This window comes from Pan paniscus, chromosome 13, assembly GCF_029289425.2.
Source record: "Pan paniscus chromosome 13, NHGRI_mPanPan1-v2.0_pri, whole genome shotgun sequence".
Lineage (NCBI taxonomy): Eukaryota > Metazoa > Chordata > Mammalia > Primates > Hominidae > Pan > Pan paniscus.
This window is the reverse complement of record NC_073262.2, coordinates 111,042,008-111,060,003: the sequence shown is the minus strand read 5'-3', so window position 1 is coordinate 111,060,003 and position 17,996 is coordinate 111,042,008. Positions and strand designations below refer to the sequence as shown.

At 41.3% G+C, this 17,996-nt stretch overlaps 1 protein-coding gene across 2 annotated transcripts in view; it reads right to left on the bottom strand.

The window, feature by feature from the left end:
* PTH2R (parathyroid hormone 2 receptor) overlaps positions 1-17,996 on the bottom strand; it is a 142,620-nt gene that overhangs the window by 52,050 nt on the left and 72,574 nt on the right. For both annotated transcript variants that reach the window (XM_003820822.6, XM_008974287.4), the window contains exons 2-5: positions 17,407-17,509; positions 8,072-8,182; positions 7,838-7,959; positions 519-616 (exon numbers count right to left, since the gene is read on the bottom strand). In XM_003820822.6, coding sequence (XP_003820870.2) covers positions 519-616; positions 7,838-7,915 — 176 coding nt within the window. In that variant the 5' untranslated portion in view covers positions 7,916-7,959; positions 8,072-8,182; positions 17,407-17,509. The remainder of the gene's footprint in view (positions 1-518; positions 617-7,837; positions 7,960-8,071; positions 8,183-17,406; positions 17,510-17,996) is intronic.

The window sequence follows — 17,996 nt, the reverse complement described above, 5'->3', positions numbered from 1 at the left end:
CCACAGTCTGTTGAATCTGGGGATGTGAAATCCCAGTATATGAAGGGCCGACTAAATTGGTGCTCAAAATTTTGTAATGATTTAGATTAAGTTGAATGGAATTGGACACATGTTAAAGTGGATAGAAAATAAACCATAACAAAAGCAATAAATACTATTTCTTTATGTGCTGATATCCAATAATTTGGGAGATTATTTAAGATGAATTTTTGTCCAATAGCACCAAAATCTCTCCGGAACTCATTCAATTCGATGCTGTCTTACTTTGCAACAAATATACTGCAATACATACTTATTGGCTTAAAGGTTTCATACTACTTTGATACTTTAAGTTTTTAAACAAAGAACCCTGAATTTGTCATGAAAAATTAATTGTCAAATAACATAATAACATTAGGCTGAATTCAAAAACTTGCATTTGAGGAAAACATTTGGAAAATATTGTGAGACCGCTATGTCTTCTCTGGATAGGAAAGACAATGTGTCCCTTCATGGAAAAAGTGATAGGCATCACTCACCTGAAGTAACCAATGATGAGAATAGCCACAGCCAAGGAACCAAAAGAGATGGAGTAGCCAACAGTATACATTACATAGAGGCGTTCAAAGAATTCTTGCTGCAAGGGAAGAGATGCTCATGTATGATATGGGACTATTTTACCAATAAACTGGCAAAGAAATAGCATGTCATTTTTGGAATCTTATTTCTAATTCTCTTTAACTTTTTTGAGCTGTAATTTGCATGCAATAAAATGTAGAGATCTGGAGTGAGCATTTTGATAGGTTTTGACAAACCAAGTTCATTTGTGCCCCTTGCTAGTCAAAAAAACACCCGCTATCCACCCCCAGGAAATCACTGTTCCAATATCTGTCACCACAAATTAGCTTTCTCTGTTCACATACTTCATATACCCCTTGACTATTCTTAGACTTCTTAGGATTACATGTTACAGTATATACTTTTTTATCAACATACTGTTTTTTATATTTATCAATATTGTTACATGTATAAATGGTTCATTACTTTTCAATTATTTTGTTTTAAAATAATTATAGATTCAAAGGAAGTAGAAAATAGTGTAAGAAAAGCCCCAGGTTCCCTTCACCCAGTATTCTCCAAAGCTTACATCTTACATAATTCTACTAAAATATCAAAACCAGAAATTTAATATTGATGCAACACGCATATTTATAGTTCTATGTCATTTTATCATATGTACATTTTTGTAACCATTACTGTAATCAAGTACAGAACTATTTCACCAGCACAAAGTTCTCCTTGTTCTGTCCCTTATGGTGACACCTCCTCCTCTCCACCATGCCAAACACCTGGCAACCATTAATCTGTTTTCTGTCTCTATAATTTTGTCATTTCATAAATGTCATATAAGTAGAATTATACAGTATGGGATCTTTTAAGATTGGACAATGGTGTAGAAATGTGATTGGACAAAAAGGATGTAATCTAATACTAATAGACTAAATGGGGAAACTCAACAAGCGTTTTCCATGTTTCAATCAGGCTAATCCAATGAAGCCTCCATAAAAGGGCCGAGAGCTCCCTCTCCCCTCTCCCCTCTCCCCTCTCCCCTCTCCCCTCTCCCCTCCCCCCTCCCCCCTCTCCCCTCTCCCCTCTCCCCTCTTTCCACGGTCTCCCTCTGATGCCGAGCCGAAGCTGGACGGTACTGCTGCCATCTCAGCTCACTGCAACCTCCCTGCCCGATTCTCCTGCCTCAGCCTGCCGAGTGCCTGCGATTGCAGGCGTGCGCCGCCACGCCTGACTGGTTTTCGTATTTTTTTGGTGGAGACGGGGTTTCGATGTGTCGGCTGGGCTGGTCTCCAGCTCCTAACCGCGAGTGATCCGCCAGCCTCGGCCTCCCGAGGTGCCGGGATTGCAGACGGAGTCTCGTTAACTCAGTGCTCAATGGCGCCCAGGCTGGAGTGCAGTGGCGTGATCTCGGCTCGCTACAACCACCTCCCAGCCGCCTGCCTTGGCCTCCCTAAGTGCCAAGATTGCAGCCTCTGCCTGGCAGCCACCCCGTCTGGGAAGTGAGGAGCGTCTCCGCCTGACTGCCCATCGTCTGGGATGTGAGGAGCCCCTCTGCCTGGCTGCCCAGTCTGGAAAGTGAGGAGCGTCTCTGCCCGGCCGCCATCCCATCTAGGAAGTGAGGAGCGCCTCTTCCCGGCCGCCATCACATCTGGGAAGTGAGGAGCGTCTCTGCCCGGCCGCCCATCGTCTGAGATGTGGGGAGCACCTCTGCCCTGCCGCCCCGTCCGGGATGTGAGGAGTGTCTCTGCCCGGCCGCCCTGTCTGAGAAGTGAGGAGACCCTCTGCCTGGCAACCGCCCCGTCTGAGAAGTGAGGAGCCCCTCCGCCCGGCAGCCACCCCGTCTGAGAAGTGAGGAGCGTCCTCCCTCCTCGTCTGGGAGGGAGGTGGGGGGGTCAGCCCCCCGCCCGGCCAGCCGCCCCGTCCGGGAGGTGAGGGGCACCTCTGCCCGGCCGCCCCTACCGGGAAGTGAGGAGCCCCTCTGCCCGGCCAGCCGCCTCGTCCGGGAGGGAGGTGGGGGGGTCAGCCCCCTGCCCGGCCAGCCGCCCCGTCCGGGAGGGAGGTGGGGGGGTCAGCCCCCCTCCCGGCCAGCCGCCCCATCCGGGAGGGAGGTGGGGGGGTCAGCCCCCCGCCAGGCCAGCCGCCCCGTCCGGGAGGGAGGTGGGGGGATCAGCCCCCCGCCTGGCCAGCCGCCCCGTCCGGGAGGGAGGTGGGGGGATCAGCCCCCTGCCCGGCCAGCCGCCCTGTCCAGGAGGTGGGGGGGGCGCCTCTGCCCAGCCGCCCCTACTGGGAAGTGAGGAGCCCCTCTGCCCGGCCAGCCGCTCTGTCTGGGAGGGAGGTGGGGGGGTCAGCCCCCGGCCCGGCCAGCCGCCCCGTCCGGGAGGTGAGGGTCGCCTCTGCCCGGCCGCCCCTTCTGGGAAGTGAGGAGCCTCTCTGCCCGGCCAGCCGCCCCATCCGGGAGGGAGGTGGGGGGGTCAGCCCCCCGCCCGGCCAGCCGCCCCGTCCGGGAGGGAGGTGGGGGGGTCAGCCCCCCGCCCGGCCAGCCGCCCCGTCCGGGAGGGAGGTGGGGGGTCAGCCCCCCGCCCGGCCAGCCGCCCCGTCCGGGAGGGAGGTGGGGGGATCAGCCCCCCGCCCGGCCAGCCGCCCCGTCCGGGAGGGAGGTGGGGGGATCAGCCCCCCGCCCGGCCAGCCGCCCCGTCCGGGAGGGAGGTGGGGGGGTCAGCCCCCCGCCCGGCCAGCCGCCCCGTCCGGGAGGGAGGTGGGGGGGTCAGCCCCCCGCCCGGCCAGCCGCCCCGTCCGGGAGGGAGGTGGGGGGTCAGCCCCCCGCCCGGCCAGCCGCCCGTCCGGGAGGGAGGTGGGGGGGTCAACCCCCCGCCCGGCCAGCCGCCCCGTCCGGGAGGGAGGTGGGGGGATCAGCCCGCCGCCCGGCCAGCCACCCTGTCCGGGAGGTGAGGGGCGCCTCTGCCCGGCCGCCCCTACTGGGAAGTGAGGAGCCCCTCTGCCCGGCCAGCCGCCCTGTCCGGGAGGGAGGTGGGGGGTCAGCCCCCCGCCCGGCCAGCCACCCCGTCCGGGAGGGAGGTGGGGGGGGTCAGCCCCCCGCCCGGCCAGCCGCCCCGTCCGGGAGGTGAGGGGCGCCTCTGCCCGGCCGCCCCTACTGGGAAGTGAGGAGCTCCTCTGCCCGGCCACCACCCCATCTGGGAGGTGTACTCAACAGCTCATTGAGAACGGGCCAGGATGACAATGGCGGTTTTGTGGAATAGAAAGGGGGGAAAGGTGGGGAAAAGATTGAGAAATCGGATGGTTGCTGTGTCTGTGTAGAAAGAGGTAGACATGGGAGACTTTTCATTTTGTTCTGTATTAAGAAAAATTCTTCTGCCTTGGGATCCTGTTGATCTGTGACCTTACCCCCAACCCTGTGCTCTCTGAAACATGTGCTGTATCCACTCAGGGTTGAATGGATTAAGGGCGGTGCAAGATGTGCTTTGTTAAACAGATGCTTGAAGGCAGCATGTTCGTTAAGAGTCATCACCACTCCTTAATCTCAAGTACCCAGGGACACAAACACTGCGGAAGGCCGCAGGGTCCTCTGCCTAGGAAAACCAGAGAACTTTGTTCACTTGTTTATCTGCTGACCTTCCCTCCACTATTGTCCTGTGACCCTGCCAAATCCCCCTCTGCGAGAAACACCCAAGAATGATCAATAAAAAAGAAAAAAAAAAAAAAAAAAAAAAAGGGCCAAGAAAATGGGATATAAAGAGCTGCTAGACAGCTGAATTTACGGAGGCTTGCAGGAAGGTGAACCAGAACTCATCCATTTACCAGAAGGGTGGTGCACCCCAACTCCACCGGAACAGAAGCTCCTGCACTTCAGACTCTTCCAGACTTCGCCCTATATGTCTCTTCACCTGGCTGTTTATTTGTATCCTTTAAAATATCCTTTATAATAATATATAGGAAACGTAAGTGTTTCTCAGAGTTTTGTGAGCTGTTCTAGCAATTAATCAAGCCTAAAGAGGGGTTCGTGGGAACCCCAACTTGAAGGTGGTTACTCAGAAGTTCCAGGGGCCTGGTCTTGCAATTGGCTGCTGCCTTGTGCTCAGTGGGAACTATGCATCTCTAGGGGATTTGTCTCGGCTTCCCTGCCCTTCTCCTGGCCTGTGGGCTGCATCAGTCATGCAGTTAGTGAGGGCCCCCTGTGCCTCAAGGGATGCCTCTCAGCTCCTCTGTCCTGATCCATGCTTTCAGCCAACTGCTGCCTTTCACTCTGTGAGAGCCCTGTGCACATCTCAAGGAATTTCTCTGAGCCCTCTGCCTGCCCCAGCCTTTGGCATACTTCCCCCACGCACTCGGTGAAGACCTCATGGCAAAGAATTGCCTGGTGGATTATAGCTCACTAAGACTAGGGCTTACTCCTTGGGATTCTAACTCTTTATGCTAGCCCTTGTCTGCTATTGGTATAAAAGCTTGTCTCTTTTCTCTTTGTCCCCTTCAATAGCCTGTTTTCTCCCCTTCTACTGTGGTCCTAGGGATACACGCAGCCATGGGTCTCTTCTCTCATAGGAAGGGTTTGCCCATTTCTGGAATTTAGTTCATTTAGATTTCTTGGCATCCTCAACTCATTTTTACAAATTATTAATTTTGCATCTAAGCCAACTTATTGTTGCGACTGCCTACAATCTGACTGGAAGCAGGAAGACTTTGCCTCTTGTTTCTTTTAAAAAAAAATTAACTACTTATTATTTTCTCTTAATAAAATAGTAAAACTTTTCATAGAAAATATTTGAATAATGTGTAAAACATAAAAGAGAGGAGAAAAAAAATCTTACAAATTCTAACCAATCAGAAAGAAACACTGTTAGTACTTCATGTACTTCACATATTTCTTGAAGTTGTTATTGTTATGATTTTAAGAGATGGCATCTCCCTATGTTGCCCAGGCTGATCTTGAACTCCCGCCCCAGACTCCCAAGTAGCTGCAACTACAGACACAGGCCACTATGCCCAGCTAGTACTTCATCTATTTCATTTCATTCTATTTCTGTGAAGCATTGCCTGTTATTTTAAGCATCTGCATTCTCAATTTATATACAAGTTTATTCCTGAATTTTTTGTGTGACAAAATAATTGCCCAAGGCTGCAAACTCTTTATAAAATTTATATGCATATATTTGCACTTATTTAACCAGTTCTTCATTAGAAATTTAAACTCGTTGAAACATTCATTATAATAATCATTTGTTCAATGAACATTTTTTTCCATTCAGTTCCCCCATTCTAAATCCTTATGCTTGATTTTAGAAGTAAATTTATAAGATCAAAAACTATTATTCCTTTGAAGTTTTTAAATATATACTGCTAAATGGCTTTCCAAAAGTACATCTAGCCTTTGGATAGGAGATGTATTATATGGTAGTTTCTACGGTATGCTACTGTTTTAAATATCACACTCTAAAAAATTTAATAATCTTGTGATTTATCATTAGAATTCCTTCCCTTTTTTTAACTAAAATAATTACCTCATTTTGACAAGCCAATTATATAAAAATTTAGAGAAAAAAATAGTGCTCAAAAATATCTTAGTCTTGTTTTCCTGATAAAAATGTGGCATTTATTCTAAATTTACACTTTTTTAGTTTTTTGCTTTTCCTTCCTTATAAAAAATTTTATTAACTATTAATAATTTATATCTCACAAATAAGTAATATCATTTTGCCCTACTGTGTGTCAAACCATCAGGAGATATCTAGTTTTCTTATTAGACATATTTTGTTTTCTTGGGTTTTTCCAAATTATTACTTAAAGGTTGCAAACAATAGAAAACATTTTTTGTGTTTTTAATTAAGGAGATTAAATTATACTAACACAATTCTTCAAATTTTCTATTAACTTTTAAATCATTTTACATAAACTAGTATATATATTGAGTACATCAATCATCTTTAGTTATTTTTATTCTTAAAATACACAGTAATCACAGAAAATGGTTATAAGATTAGAGTTCAGTATAAATAAAACCATGATTTAATGGCCATTAACACCTCTGAAAGGTTTGCATTTTTCATCATGTAATGCAAAAATGAAGATAATCACAGAGTACACTAAGTATCAGTGAATGTTTGTTTCTATCAATGAGACTGAAATTCTTTTGAAGCATTTTAGCTTAACTGAATGTTGATGTTACTTATGTTAGTTCCATTGTAGAGTACTTAACAATCTCCCCATATTGACTTATTTTATCTAAGAAGCTTTTCAACAATTAAACAGATAACTGAAAGTCTTTCTGCCAATTCCTAAAGAACTCATTAAGGTAGAAAGTTAAGACAGGAAGTTCTATTAATGCAAAATCAAAGAAACCTTCAACTCACTACTTCTCTTGCTGCTGTTCTCCCCGCCACCTCCCCAAAACATCACCAGACATAAAGAAATATGTCAAAAATTCGAAGAGTTTATGTATGATGGACTATTCTCAGGGTTTTCATAAAGCTAATTTATCACATTCACTCTTAGCATCATATGCATATATCATCATGCATTTTTACTCACGAGGTCTAAGTGATATAAATTTAAACATGACTTTTAAACCAACTTTAATAACTTAAAAGTAACTCTCTAGAATATCCCAAAGTTTACATATGATTTCTATACTGGAAACAGCACTGATGTGAAATTAGGACATAAGGGCTCTACATTAAACCCTCTTGCCACCGAGCTATGTCACTTTGACAAACACCTAATCTCTGGTTCTCAGTTGACTCACATCTCTGAAATTAATATATTGTGCTGGAAGATTTACATGATGCCCCTTGCTCCCCTTTAATCCTAAAACTCTAATCTTTTATATGCTAATGAGATCATCTATTGGTAAATCTTATGAGGTGGAAAATACACCTCTAAAACGCAAAGGTCCTTCTGGAATATACAGATGAGATGTAGCCATTCATAGGTAACTAAGAAGAAATCATGAATCATGTTACTAACTACCTATTGGGATTTTTATTCATAATATAGCATAATATAATGCAATGTAAACAATGCAATCTAACATAATAAACATAACACACACACAGGTATAAGTATGGATGTATGTATCTCAGCCAGGTAGCTCTAGGCTATAGAAAATACCAGAATGATTGATATTCATCTGAAAAGATTGCAACATTGCTTTTATCTTTTATGATCCTTGTGTCGTGGAATAAGAGGGTTTTTATATATAATGGCTAGCAATTGAGAATTGCATCAAAACATTATTCTGCTTTCCCTTAGGAATTCACAAATAGAGAAATTCCATTACCTTTCCTATGCTGATATCTGGCTGCAGAAAGCGAAGGCAGTCTGAATAATTGGCCCATGTTTTATTTAAGCTGTGCATAAAATCCCATGTTCCATTGAGGTTACAGTGTCGGAAAGCAACTCCTGTAAAGACATGAAAGATGCTGAGATCGCTCAGTTCCCTTAGAATCTATTATCAAGAAAATGGACAAGTAAATGTTTGTTTTAAATTAATCATTTCAGAAAAAGTCAATACCTTTATGGTTGAAGTCATAAATATAAGGAGGGCATGGAACAGCCGATATTTTCCCCACTGTTCCTCTGGGCCAACAAATGAGTCCATCCCATTCAGGGAAACAATTACCTTCTAATGAGAAAAAAAAATTAAAGCAAATAAACAAAGAAAAATGTAGTTAGAACCAGAGAACAAATGCATTCAAAAAACAAAATTTTAGGTCATTATCTGTAGCAAAATTAAAACAAATTGGTAGTTTTTGAAACTAGATAGAATAGATATGATGCAAATGTCCCAAAATTCATCTGTGTGCTTCATCAAAGCCTCATTCATAGGAACATTTGCTTTGCATACATCAAAAATATTCAAATTATTCCAGCATACTTGTTTTGGTAGCTATAGCAATTAATTTATAAGAAACATTGGAAATCATTGTGAACCACTTCTGTGATAAAGTTTTTCTGACCACCAAAGTTGTAACTACATTTTTACACTAGATTCTTGAAAACTGTTTTTAAAGATCATAACACCTGAAGCAGCGCACTTCACTGGCAAGCCCCAAGACTCAGGTTTATCATTTTACCAGTACTTCTCCTTGAGTCTAACATTCATCTCAAACAACATTCTCATGAACTCTACTCTTCTCAAGATGAATCCAGAACTTCACCACTTCTCACAACATCTACTATCACCACGATAGTCCAAGCCACTTCATCTCCAACCTGAATGAGTGCAACAGTCTATGACTGGCGCTCCTGATTCCAACATTTCTTTCTGCAGGACAGTTCTCTGGGTGGCATTGGATGAACCCAATTCTCTCTGTCCCTTTTTTTTGTAGTTCTCAAGAATAACTATAGAATGTGCTGGGAATGCAACCTACTGAGATAAGGGGTGAGGAACTGCCTGGAACAGTCCAGACTCAGTTCCAAGCCCTCCCAGAAACAGGATGTCTCCAGACATTAGCCCAGTGCACTCTGTGTTCCCTGAGGTATGTAATCAGGGTTGGGCTGTTTTATGGGGTCCCTCTGCTGTGGTGCACGCAGGTCATGAGCAGTTGAGATTCTATCCAGCCCAGGCAGCTTTCCCGAACCGTGGGGCACCAGTTCCCAATGACTCCTAGGCTTCTGTTGTTCCTTGCTGCCTACCTGTGAGTAATAAACCCGTTTCATATAACTCATGCACTGGGTATTCTGCCTCACTGGACTCAGACAAGTTGGTAACTAGTGCACAGTAAACCTGCTTCACACTTTCTTTCCTTTATTTTTGACACAATAGCCCCAAATCCTCCAACAGCTCCCCATCTCAAAACATAAGTTTTTATAATGCCTGAAGTGCCCATAGGGTCTGCCCTCTCACTCAGACAGACTTATTCCCTTACCTCCTTCATATTTTCACTCAAATGTCAACTTCTGACTAAACATGCTTATCTAAAATTGCATCCCAAAATCTTACTTATACCTTTTCCTGCTGTATTTTTCACCTGAGTTCTCATCACCTTCCAATATTGGGTGTTATTTTATTATTATATTCCTAAGTCACAGGATTTAAGAAACTTGAGATTTTTGCCTGTTTTGTCTCAAGCTTTAGCCACATTCCAGGAATGCACCTGGCACTTGGTGGAGGACTAACAAATATTCAGTGTCAATTCTCTGTGCTCTTGCAGGACTCCTTTCGATTAGTGATGAACTGAACTTCCAAGAAGACAGCTTGTCAGCCAAATTATACCCCAACTTCTCAAAAATAGATACCTTCAGTGACTGCTGTATTAGTTTTCCATCGCTACTGTAACAGATTACCACAAACTTCACAGCTTAAAATAACAGAAATTTGTTTTTTCACTATTTCTGTAGGTCAACAGTCTGCTGGACTCAGCTGTTTCTCTCCTTGTAGACCCGTGAGGCCAAAATCAAGGGCTAGGCAGGGCTGCATTCCTCTCTGGAGGCTCTGAGGGAGGATCTGACTCCTTGTTCACTTGGGTGGTTGGGAGAATTCAGCTCCTTGCAGACATAGAACCAAGGTCCCCATTTCTTTGCTGACAGCTGTCAGCTGAGAGCTGTTCCCAACTTCCGGAAGCTGCTTGGCCCCCTTCTTCCATCTTCAAAGTCAGCAAGGCAGGTTGAGTCCTTCTCACATGTTTAATCTCTCCTCCTCTCTCATTTTCTGCTTCAACTCTGATTCTTTTGCCTTCCTCTTCCACTTTAAAGGGCCCGTATGATCACATGGAACCCACTCAGACAATCCAGAATAAGCTCCCTCATTTTAAGGTCCATAACCTTAATTCCATCTGCAAAGTCCCTTCTGCCATGTGACACAGCATACACAGGCACAACAGCAGGTATTAGGGCATGGACATCCTTGGAGGGCCATCATTCTGCCACCACAAGTACTACCCATTATAGCTCTCTCAATTTTTTAGTTACCAGTTACACTAACTGTGCTGAGAATTTTTGTTATAGCTAATGTTCATTTTGTCAAGTTGTTTGCTTAGTTTTGAACAGTCAGCATAACAGAACCTTTCAGAAACACTGATCTCTACAGAAAAATAAATTCAATTATGAACCTGAAATTAACTTCTTAGCATCCACCATATCACACAGAAACAAATACTTGATTTGCTTTGTGCATTGCCGAAGCAATAAGAAAAGAAAATGTCTTTCCAAAAACATTTTTCTTAGAAAAAGCCTTGCTTTGCTCACATAATAAAAGCCCAAGCTTTACATATCACAGGCAAGGCAGGAGCCCATCCCACTGGCTCCTGATTCTGGTGCACAGCTCCACCTGCCTCTCTTTCCACCATTATCTGCTTTGTTGTTTGTATCTTTTCCTTTTCATTTATACAGAATGTAATGACTCCACCTCTCCCAACAACTTTGCCCTCAACAGTATATCTTGATATCTTTCAATTCACCTTTTCATTAACAAGCCACATGTCTTTATATATCTGAACTGTCCAGTCGATATGTGCCCAGTATCTATTGTGTAATTACATAAATTGGACCTGGACACACATTCTTATTTCTCGGTAACTAGATATCCCTCCAAAATGTATGCTGCAATGTCATGTGCTATTTTCTAGCAAAAGCCAATGGCCAGTTTATTCTATAATTATATAGTTTTAAAACTGCTATGGAAATTTTGTTTCCTCATGCTCTAAAAGAGACAGCTTTCTCGTTCCCTGCAAGATACTGCCTCACACATGCTGCCCAATTTTTAGAAAACTGACACTCTCCCAAAATATTTCTGTAGATTATGCTTATTTTTTTGGTTGCTCTTTGACAAAGAGAATAGTAGATGTTCACAGAAGGTTGAAAAAATTGAAGAAGCCATGAATCTCACATAGAAAAAGGAGATTTTTTTTTTTTTTGAGACAGAGTCTCACTCTGGAGTTAGCGGCACCATCTCAGCTCACTGCAACCTCCGCCTCCCGAGTTCAAGCAGTTTTCCTGTTCAGCCTCCCAAGTAGCTGGGACTACAGGCACCCGCCACCACACCCAGCTAATTTTTGTATTTTTAGTAGAGATAGGGTTTCACCATATTGGTCAGGCTGGTCTTGAACTCCTGACCTCAGGTGATCCGCCCGCCTCAGCCTCCCAAAGTGTTGGGATTACAGGCACGAGCCACTGCACCTGGCCAAAAATAGAGATCTTAACTAGCATTCTCTCCTTGATCAGATTGCCATCCAATGTGAGTAAATACTTTCATTATTTGGCAAGGACCTAATTAATTGACTAATGGCTCCCCATCTCTCTTTATAAATTAGCACCATTAATTATAACTCTGTAATTATTTTTGTGTGCCAGGACAAACTAATTATGAGTGAAGCTTGTCAAACCATGACATTTACACAGAACAATCTAAAATTTGGAGAACGTTTTTCTCTTTTCAAACGAAATGTGACCACACTTGAAATAATAATATTTTGGATCAATAATATTTTGGTCTGTGTTTTTTAAGTACTTGAATAGTTTTAGAATGGAATATTTGCATTTATATATCCTTTTCTCTCTTTCATAAACATTAGGAAAACTTTTATGTTCTTATGTTCTTTTATTAAAAAAATCTTTCTTAAATAAAACAGAAAATCATATACTCACAAACTAGAATTGACAGCTGCTAATATTTTGCAATAGTTAATCTAATTTATTTTTTGCTACAGATTTTTAAAGTATAGACAGTCTGACAGCTCACTCCTAAATATTTTGATATGCATCTCTTGATTTTAGAAGAATGTAAAAATGAAAATTCCTTAAATTAGCTAGTGAATTCAAAATGTCATTCTAGTGTTTTACAATTTTAAAGTAAAGAGCACTTGAGTCAATTTATATATAATTAGACATTTTAATTGAAAGGTAAACCAAAGTTTGACCACATTTAATTCTGTCTTATTTGCATAGAGAAAGATCTCCATGCAAATAAGGATCTCGAAGAAAGTGTTTTTTCTCTTTCAGTATTTATTTATCTACATGCTTCACATCATCCACATCTTCACAAATTTTAGATGTGACCTAAGTTTACTACCAGTAAATTTATTCTTTTATGTATAATTCATATGGTGTGTGACTGATGCACACTTGCTTATCTTGACCCATCCTATTTCCTCTTTTGAAATGTCTTTGTGATGGTTAATATTAGGGTCAACTTGATTGGATTGAAAGATGCCTAGATAGTTGGCAAAGTATTGTTTCTGGGTGTCTCTGTGAGGGTGATGCCAGAGGAGACTGACATTTGAGTTAGTGGACTGGGAGAGAAAGACCCACCCTCAATGAGGGTGGGCACCCTCCAGTTGGCTAGAACAAAGCAGGGGGAAGAAGGTGGGATAAGCTGGCTTGCTGAGTTATCATCTTTCCCCTGAGCTGGATGCTTCCATCCATTTCTCCTATCCTTGGACATCAGACTCCAGGTTCTTCGGCCTTTGGACTCTTGGACTTACACCAGTGGTTTGCTAGGGGCTCTCAGGTCTTTGGCCACGGACTGAAGGCTTCCCTGTTTTTGAGGCTCTTGGACTTAACTGAGCCACTATTGTCTTCTTTCTTCCCCAGCTTGCAGATGGCCTATCATGGGACTTCACCCTGTGATCATGTGAGCCAATTCTTTCTAATAAACTCCCTTTCACATATACTTATATCCTATTAGTTCTGTTCCTCTGGAGAACTTTGACTAATACAGTGTTACTTTCCTTTCATCACATCTAATTCCTACTTCTTTACTTTTAAGATGAGATCATTATTCTTCCAGGAAGCCTTCCCTGATTAATTAAGATTCCTCTTCAGTGGTTCTATAGTTGTTAAAACACCTCTGTTGTTAAAATTATACACCATCCTGAAAGATGCCTGCTTTCTCTATTAAGCCATTAACCCCACAGGGAAAAGGCAAAAACTTATTCATACTTTTTAGAGCTTACTCTGGGCACATAATCATATTTGTTGAACTGTTAAAGGGACACTGACGATGATAATGTTGGCCTAGGTGATCTCTGAAATATCTTCTAGCTCAACAGTTTATAAGATTTCACAGAAAACAGCTTACTCAGCCATCACAGATAATAATGCTTTCAAATTTTTTCATGATGATGTATCTCTTTGTTAGCAGATTTCCATATCTAAGATATTAGGATCAGCATTCTTTAGAAGTTGCATGAGTGATTCCCTTTTCAGACACTATTAGAGTAGCCATTCAGAAAGCTTCCTCTTAGTACAAGATACCTACAAAGGCTATATTAATGTAAAAGCCTTCTTTCTTTAAATATGGCTTAGATGGCTGTAAAGTAAAGGAATAAATTGTAGGCCAGAAATATAGGAGCAGCAAGCTCTACATTTGGGGTTTAACTTAGAGGCTTCTATTGACCTGTTTACTTAGAGTTTTGGTGGTGTTCAGGTAACAAAAGAAGAGCTTGAGGCCTGATGGGGTGGAGAAATTGAACAGGAGACCCCTCTAGAAAGTCAGTATCCCCAAAAGATGACACTTCTCCCACTAAGTGGGTGGGCAAGAAATAAAACCATCCTTCAGAAAGAGATTGGTTTGTGTCATTCTTGGCTACATTTGGAGTTGGAATAGAAAACAGTGGAGGGGAAATTCTTCTCTAAACATTTCTAACCACAAGCCTATATTTATGTGTGATCTAAATTTAGTTTAAATTGGACTTAGGTCAATAATTCATCTAGGCACCTTGCAGTTGCAAACACAAATTTTCTCTAAAGAAATGTTATTTAAACAAGAACCTCATGAGTTGCTCATCACAAATCATTAGACACACAAGGAAATAAGCCACCATGTGTGGTGGTCAGCATTGACCAGCAGTCTATAGATATTACAATTATCGTATGCAGCATATAAAGCATGTCTAGGAAAAAAAGAAGAGATTTGAAAGAATATTGAAGGAGCAAGAGACTATCAAAATTGAATATGAAGACTTCAAAAAATAAAAATATAATCAAAATTTACTAATGGATGGATTGAACAGTTGTTAGACAAAGCTGAACAAAGAGCTGGCAAACTGGAAAATATATACAAAGAAATTACCAAAATAGCAGTAAAGAAACAAAGTAAAGGAAAATACATAAGACATCGACACACAAAGAGTAGTATGAGTAGGTCCCATATTTGTCTGCTTAAAGTTCCAGAAGGAGATGAGAGAGAATAAAGGGGAGCAAAATTTCAGAGGCAAAATAACTAAAACATTCCAATCACCGAATAAAGATACAGATGTACAGATTCAGGAAATCCAATGAATCTATACCTAGATACAGAGTGAAACTGCAGAATATCAATGTTAAAGAGTTCTTAAAGAGAGCCAGACAGAGGCCAGGCATGCTGGCTCACACCTGTAATCCCAGCACTTTGGGAGGCAGAGGCGGGCAGATCACGAGGTCGGGAGATTGAGACCATCCTGGCTAACATGGTGAAACCCCGTCTCTACTAAAAAAATACAAAAAAAAAAAAATACAAAAAAATTAGCCGGGCGTGGTGGCAGGTGCCTGTAGTCCCAGCTACTCGGGAGGCTGAGGCAGGAGAATGGTGTGAACCCGGGAGGCAGAGCTTGCAGTGAGCCGAGATCATGCCACTGCACTCCAGCCTGGGTGACAGAGCGAGACTCCATCTCAGAAAAAAAAAAAAAAAGAAGACAGACAGAAAAAGCTAATCACCAACAAAGGCTGAGAATTGATTTGTCAGTAATAACAATGGAAGCTAGAAAAAAAAAAAACGGTATCTTTAGGTGATAAAAGTAAATAATTTTTAGCCAAGGATCATATGTCCAGAAAAAGTATCTTTCAAGGTTGACACCAAAATAAAGACATTTTCCAACAGACAAAAACTGAGATCACTATAAACATATTCTAACATAAAGATTCAAAAATATATAAATAAAGGACATTTTATTCAAAGAAGAAAAATTATAATAACATAAAATTAAGGTAGAACTAAAGAGCATATAATTTGGAAGCAATTAAAGTATCTCAAACTGTGTTTATTATTTGGAAAAAGGAAGAGAATGATAAACTTTAAACTTTCTGAAATTAAATATATGTGAAAATTTTCTAGGATAACCACTAAAAGAATTAAATATAATACATATCTTCCATACTAGTTGGGGGTGGCAGGGGATGGAATAAAATGAGAAAAAGGTCTCAATCAATCCAAAAGAGAGTTGGAACTTGGGAAGTGGAAGGGCAGAGGAAGAGCTGGTGAAATAGAAAGCCCACATGAGATTTTAGAATTAAACTCAAATACTGTATATTAGTAACTACAATTAATGTAATTCAGCTAAATTCTTCAGTTAATAGACAAAGATTATCAGAATGGATAATGAGAAAAACTCTATGTGTGTCCTGTTTGTAAAAGATACTCCTGAAATGTAAATATACAGAAAAGTTTAATAAAAGAATGAGGAAATATGAGTTGTTATTTAATGGGTACAGAGTGTCAATTTAGATGGAAAATTTCTGGAGACTGATTGCACAACAATGCGAATATACTTAACACTACTGAGCAGTACAATGAAAAAAATTTTAATGGTAAATTTAATGCTATGTATATTTTATCACAATTAAAACATTTTTAAATGATTGGAAAAGATATACAAGGCAGATACTAACCAAGAAAGAAGGAAACTAGTGTTGTTAAATTTTTTAAAATATAGTAATTTTAAATTGTACATATTTTTTAAATATGAAGGACAAGTATCCTAAAGAGGGCTACTGTATATCTACAAAAGGTTTAATTCACCAGGAAATCTAATATTTCTAAACTTAAATAACCTCCTAACATATTTTCAAAATATATGAAGTAAAAATATCCAGTGAATTTTTCAATGAAAAGTTGAAATATTCATCATCATAGTAGCATATTTTAAGATATATAATCTCAGAAAATAATAGGTCAAGCACATTTTTAAAATCATTATGGATGCAGAATATATGAACCACACAACTAACAAGCTTAATCTAGTGGACACTATAAAACATTGTACTCAGAAACTAGAGGGCATACATACCTTTGAAGACCACATGGAAAATTATCAAAATTGACAAAACTATAAGACATTAAGTCTCAACACTTTTTTTTTTTTTTTTTTTTTGAGACAGAGAGTCGCTCTGTCACCCAGGCTGGAGTTCAATGGTGCGATCTCAGCTCACCGCAACCTCCACCTCCCGGGTTCAAGCGATTCTCCTGCCTCAGCCTCCTGAGTAGCTGGGATTACAGGCATGCGCCACCACGCCCAGCTAATTTTTGCATTTTTAGTAGAGATAGGGTTTCACCATGTTGGCCAGGCTGGTCTGGAGCTCCCGACCTCAGGTGATCCGCCCACCTCGGCCTCCCAAAGTGCTGGGATTACAGGCGTGAGCCACCGCGCCCGGCTGTCCCAACACATTTTTAAAACTCAGTATCATGCAGACCACATTCTCTGATCATAAACAATTGAGAAATCAATCACAATTATTTGTTGGCATTTAGAGAAGTATGAAGTAGATTTTGAACTGCATATTTTATAATAGAGGCAATGTCCACAGGGACAGAGCCTACTCCTCCAAGCTTACTGCATGGTCGAGGGCAAATCAGTATGCATGCTCTCTAAAGGCAGACAAACCTTGAAGAAAGGACTAAGGGATAGGCTGATGTGCACATGCCCAGTTGCTATTCTCAAACTCACTATCAGGCAAGTCACTTTTTCCACAGGGAAGGAAAAGCACGTAGGGTAGAGATGAAAAGAGTGTCGTTATTCTGCTGCACACCCCTCCACATGGAAATGTGGATTGACTGATAAGGATCTCCCTAACACTAAAGAAGGAGGGAAATGTGCAATCTTTATGAGAACAGATAGGAGGCACAAGGAGAGCCAATTTTCTTGGCATCTTTACCTCCCTCCTGGAGTTGAGCTGTGATGTTGAGTTCACATTGTACTTTTGCTTTCAGCACAAGGACAATCTGCTCCTCTATAGTAATGGTGCCATCAGAATCCAGCTGTAGAAGTGAACAAAATACAAACATTTTCATCATGTTTTTTCAAGCCAGGATACAAGCTTTCATTATTTCACCTTCTAATCTAATTGAAAATGAGTTTGATATCAAGCTATTTGAAATAGTCCTTTATCTGAATCAAAATTCAAAATCCATCAATGTGTAAGATTTTAGAACAATTTTACTTTTATCTGATTAGCCTTTTAAAAAATCTCATACCAGAAGAAGTGAGAAAATTTTAATAAAGTTAGGTAATTATATTAGAGATAATAGACTACAAAAAATAAAATGGAGATATTATACTAAGAAAAAATATTTAAAATCAAATAATTATATTAGAGATAATATACTACAAAAAATAAAAATAATATACAAAAATATATATAATTTCCTGCAATATTATAATTCCATCTAACATGATACAATTTATTTAGTACCAAGAGTGGTTGGTTCCAGAGGAACAGAACCTTAAAGAAGAAACCATCTGTAT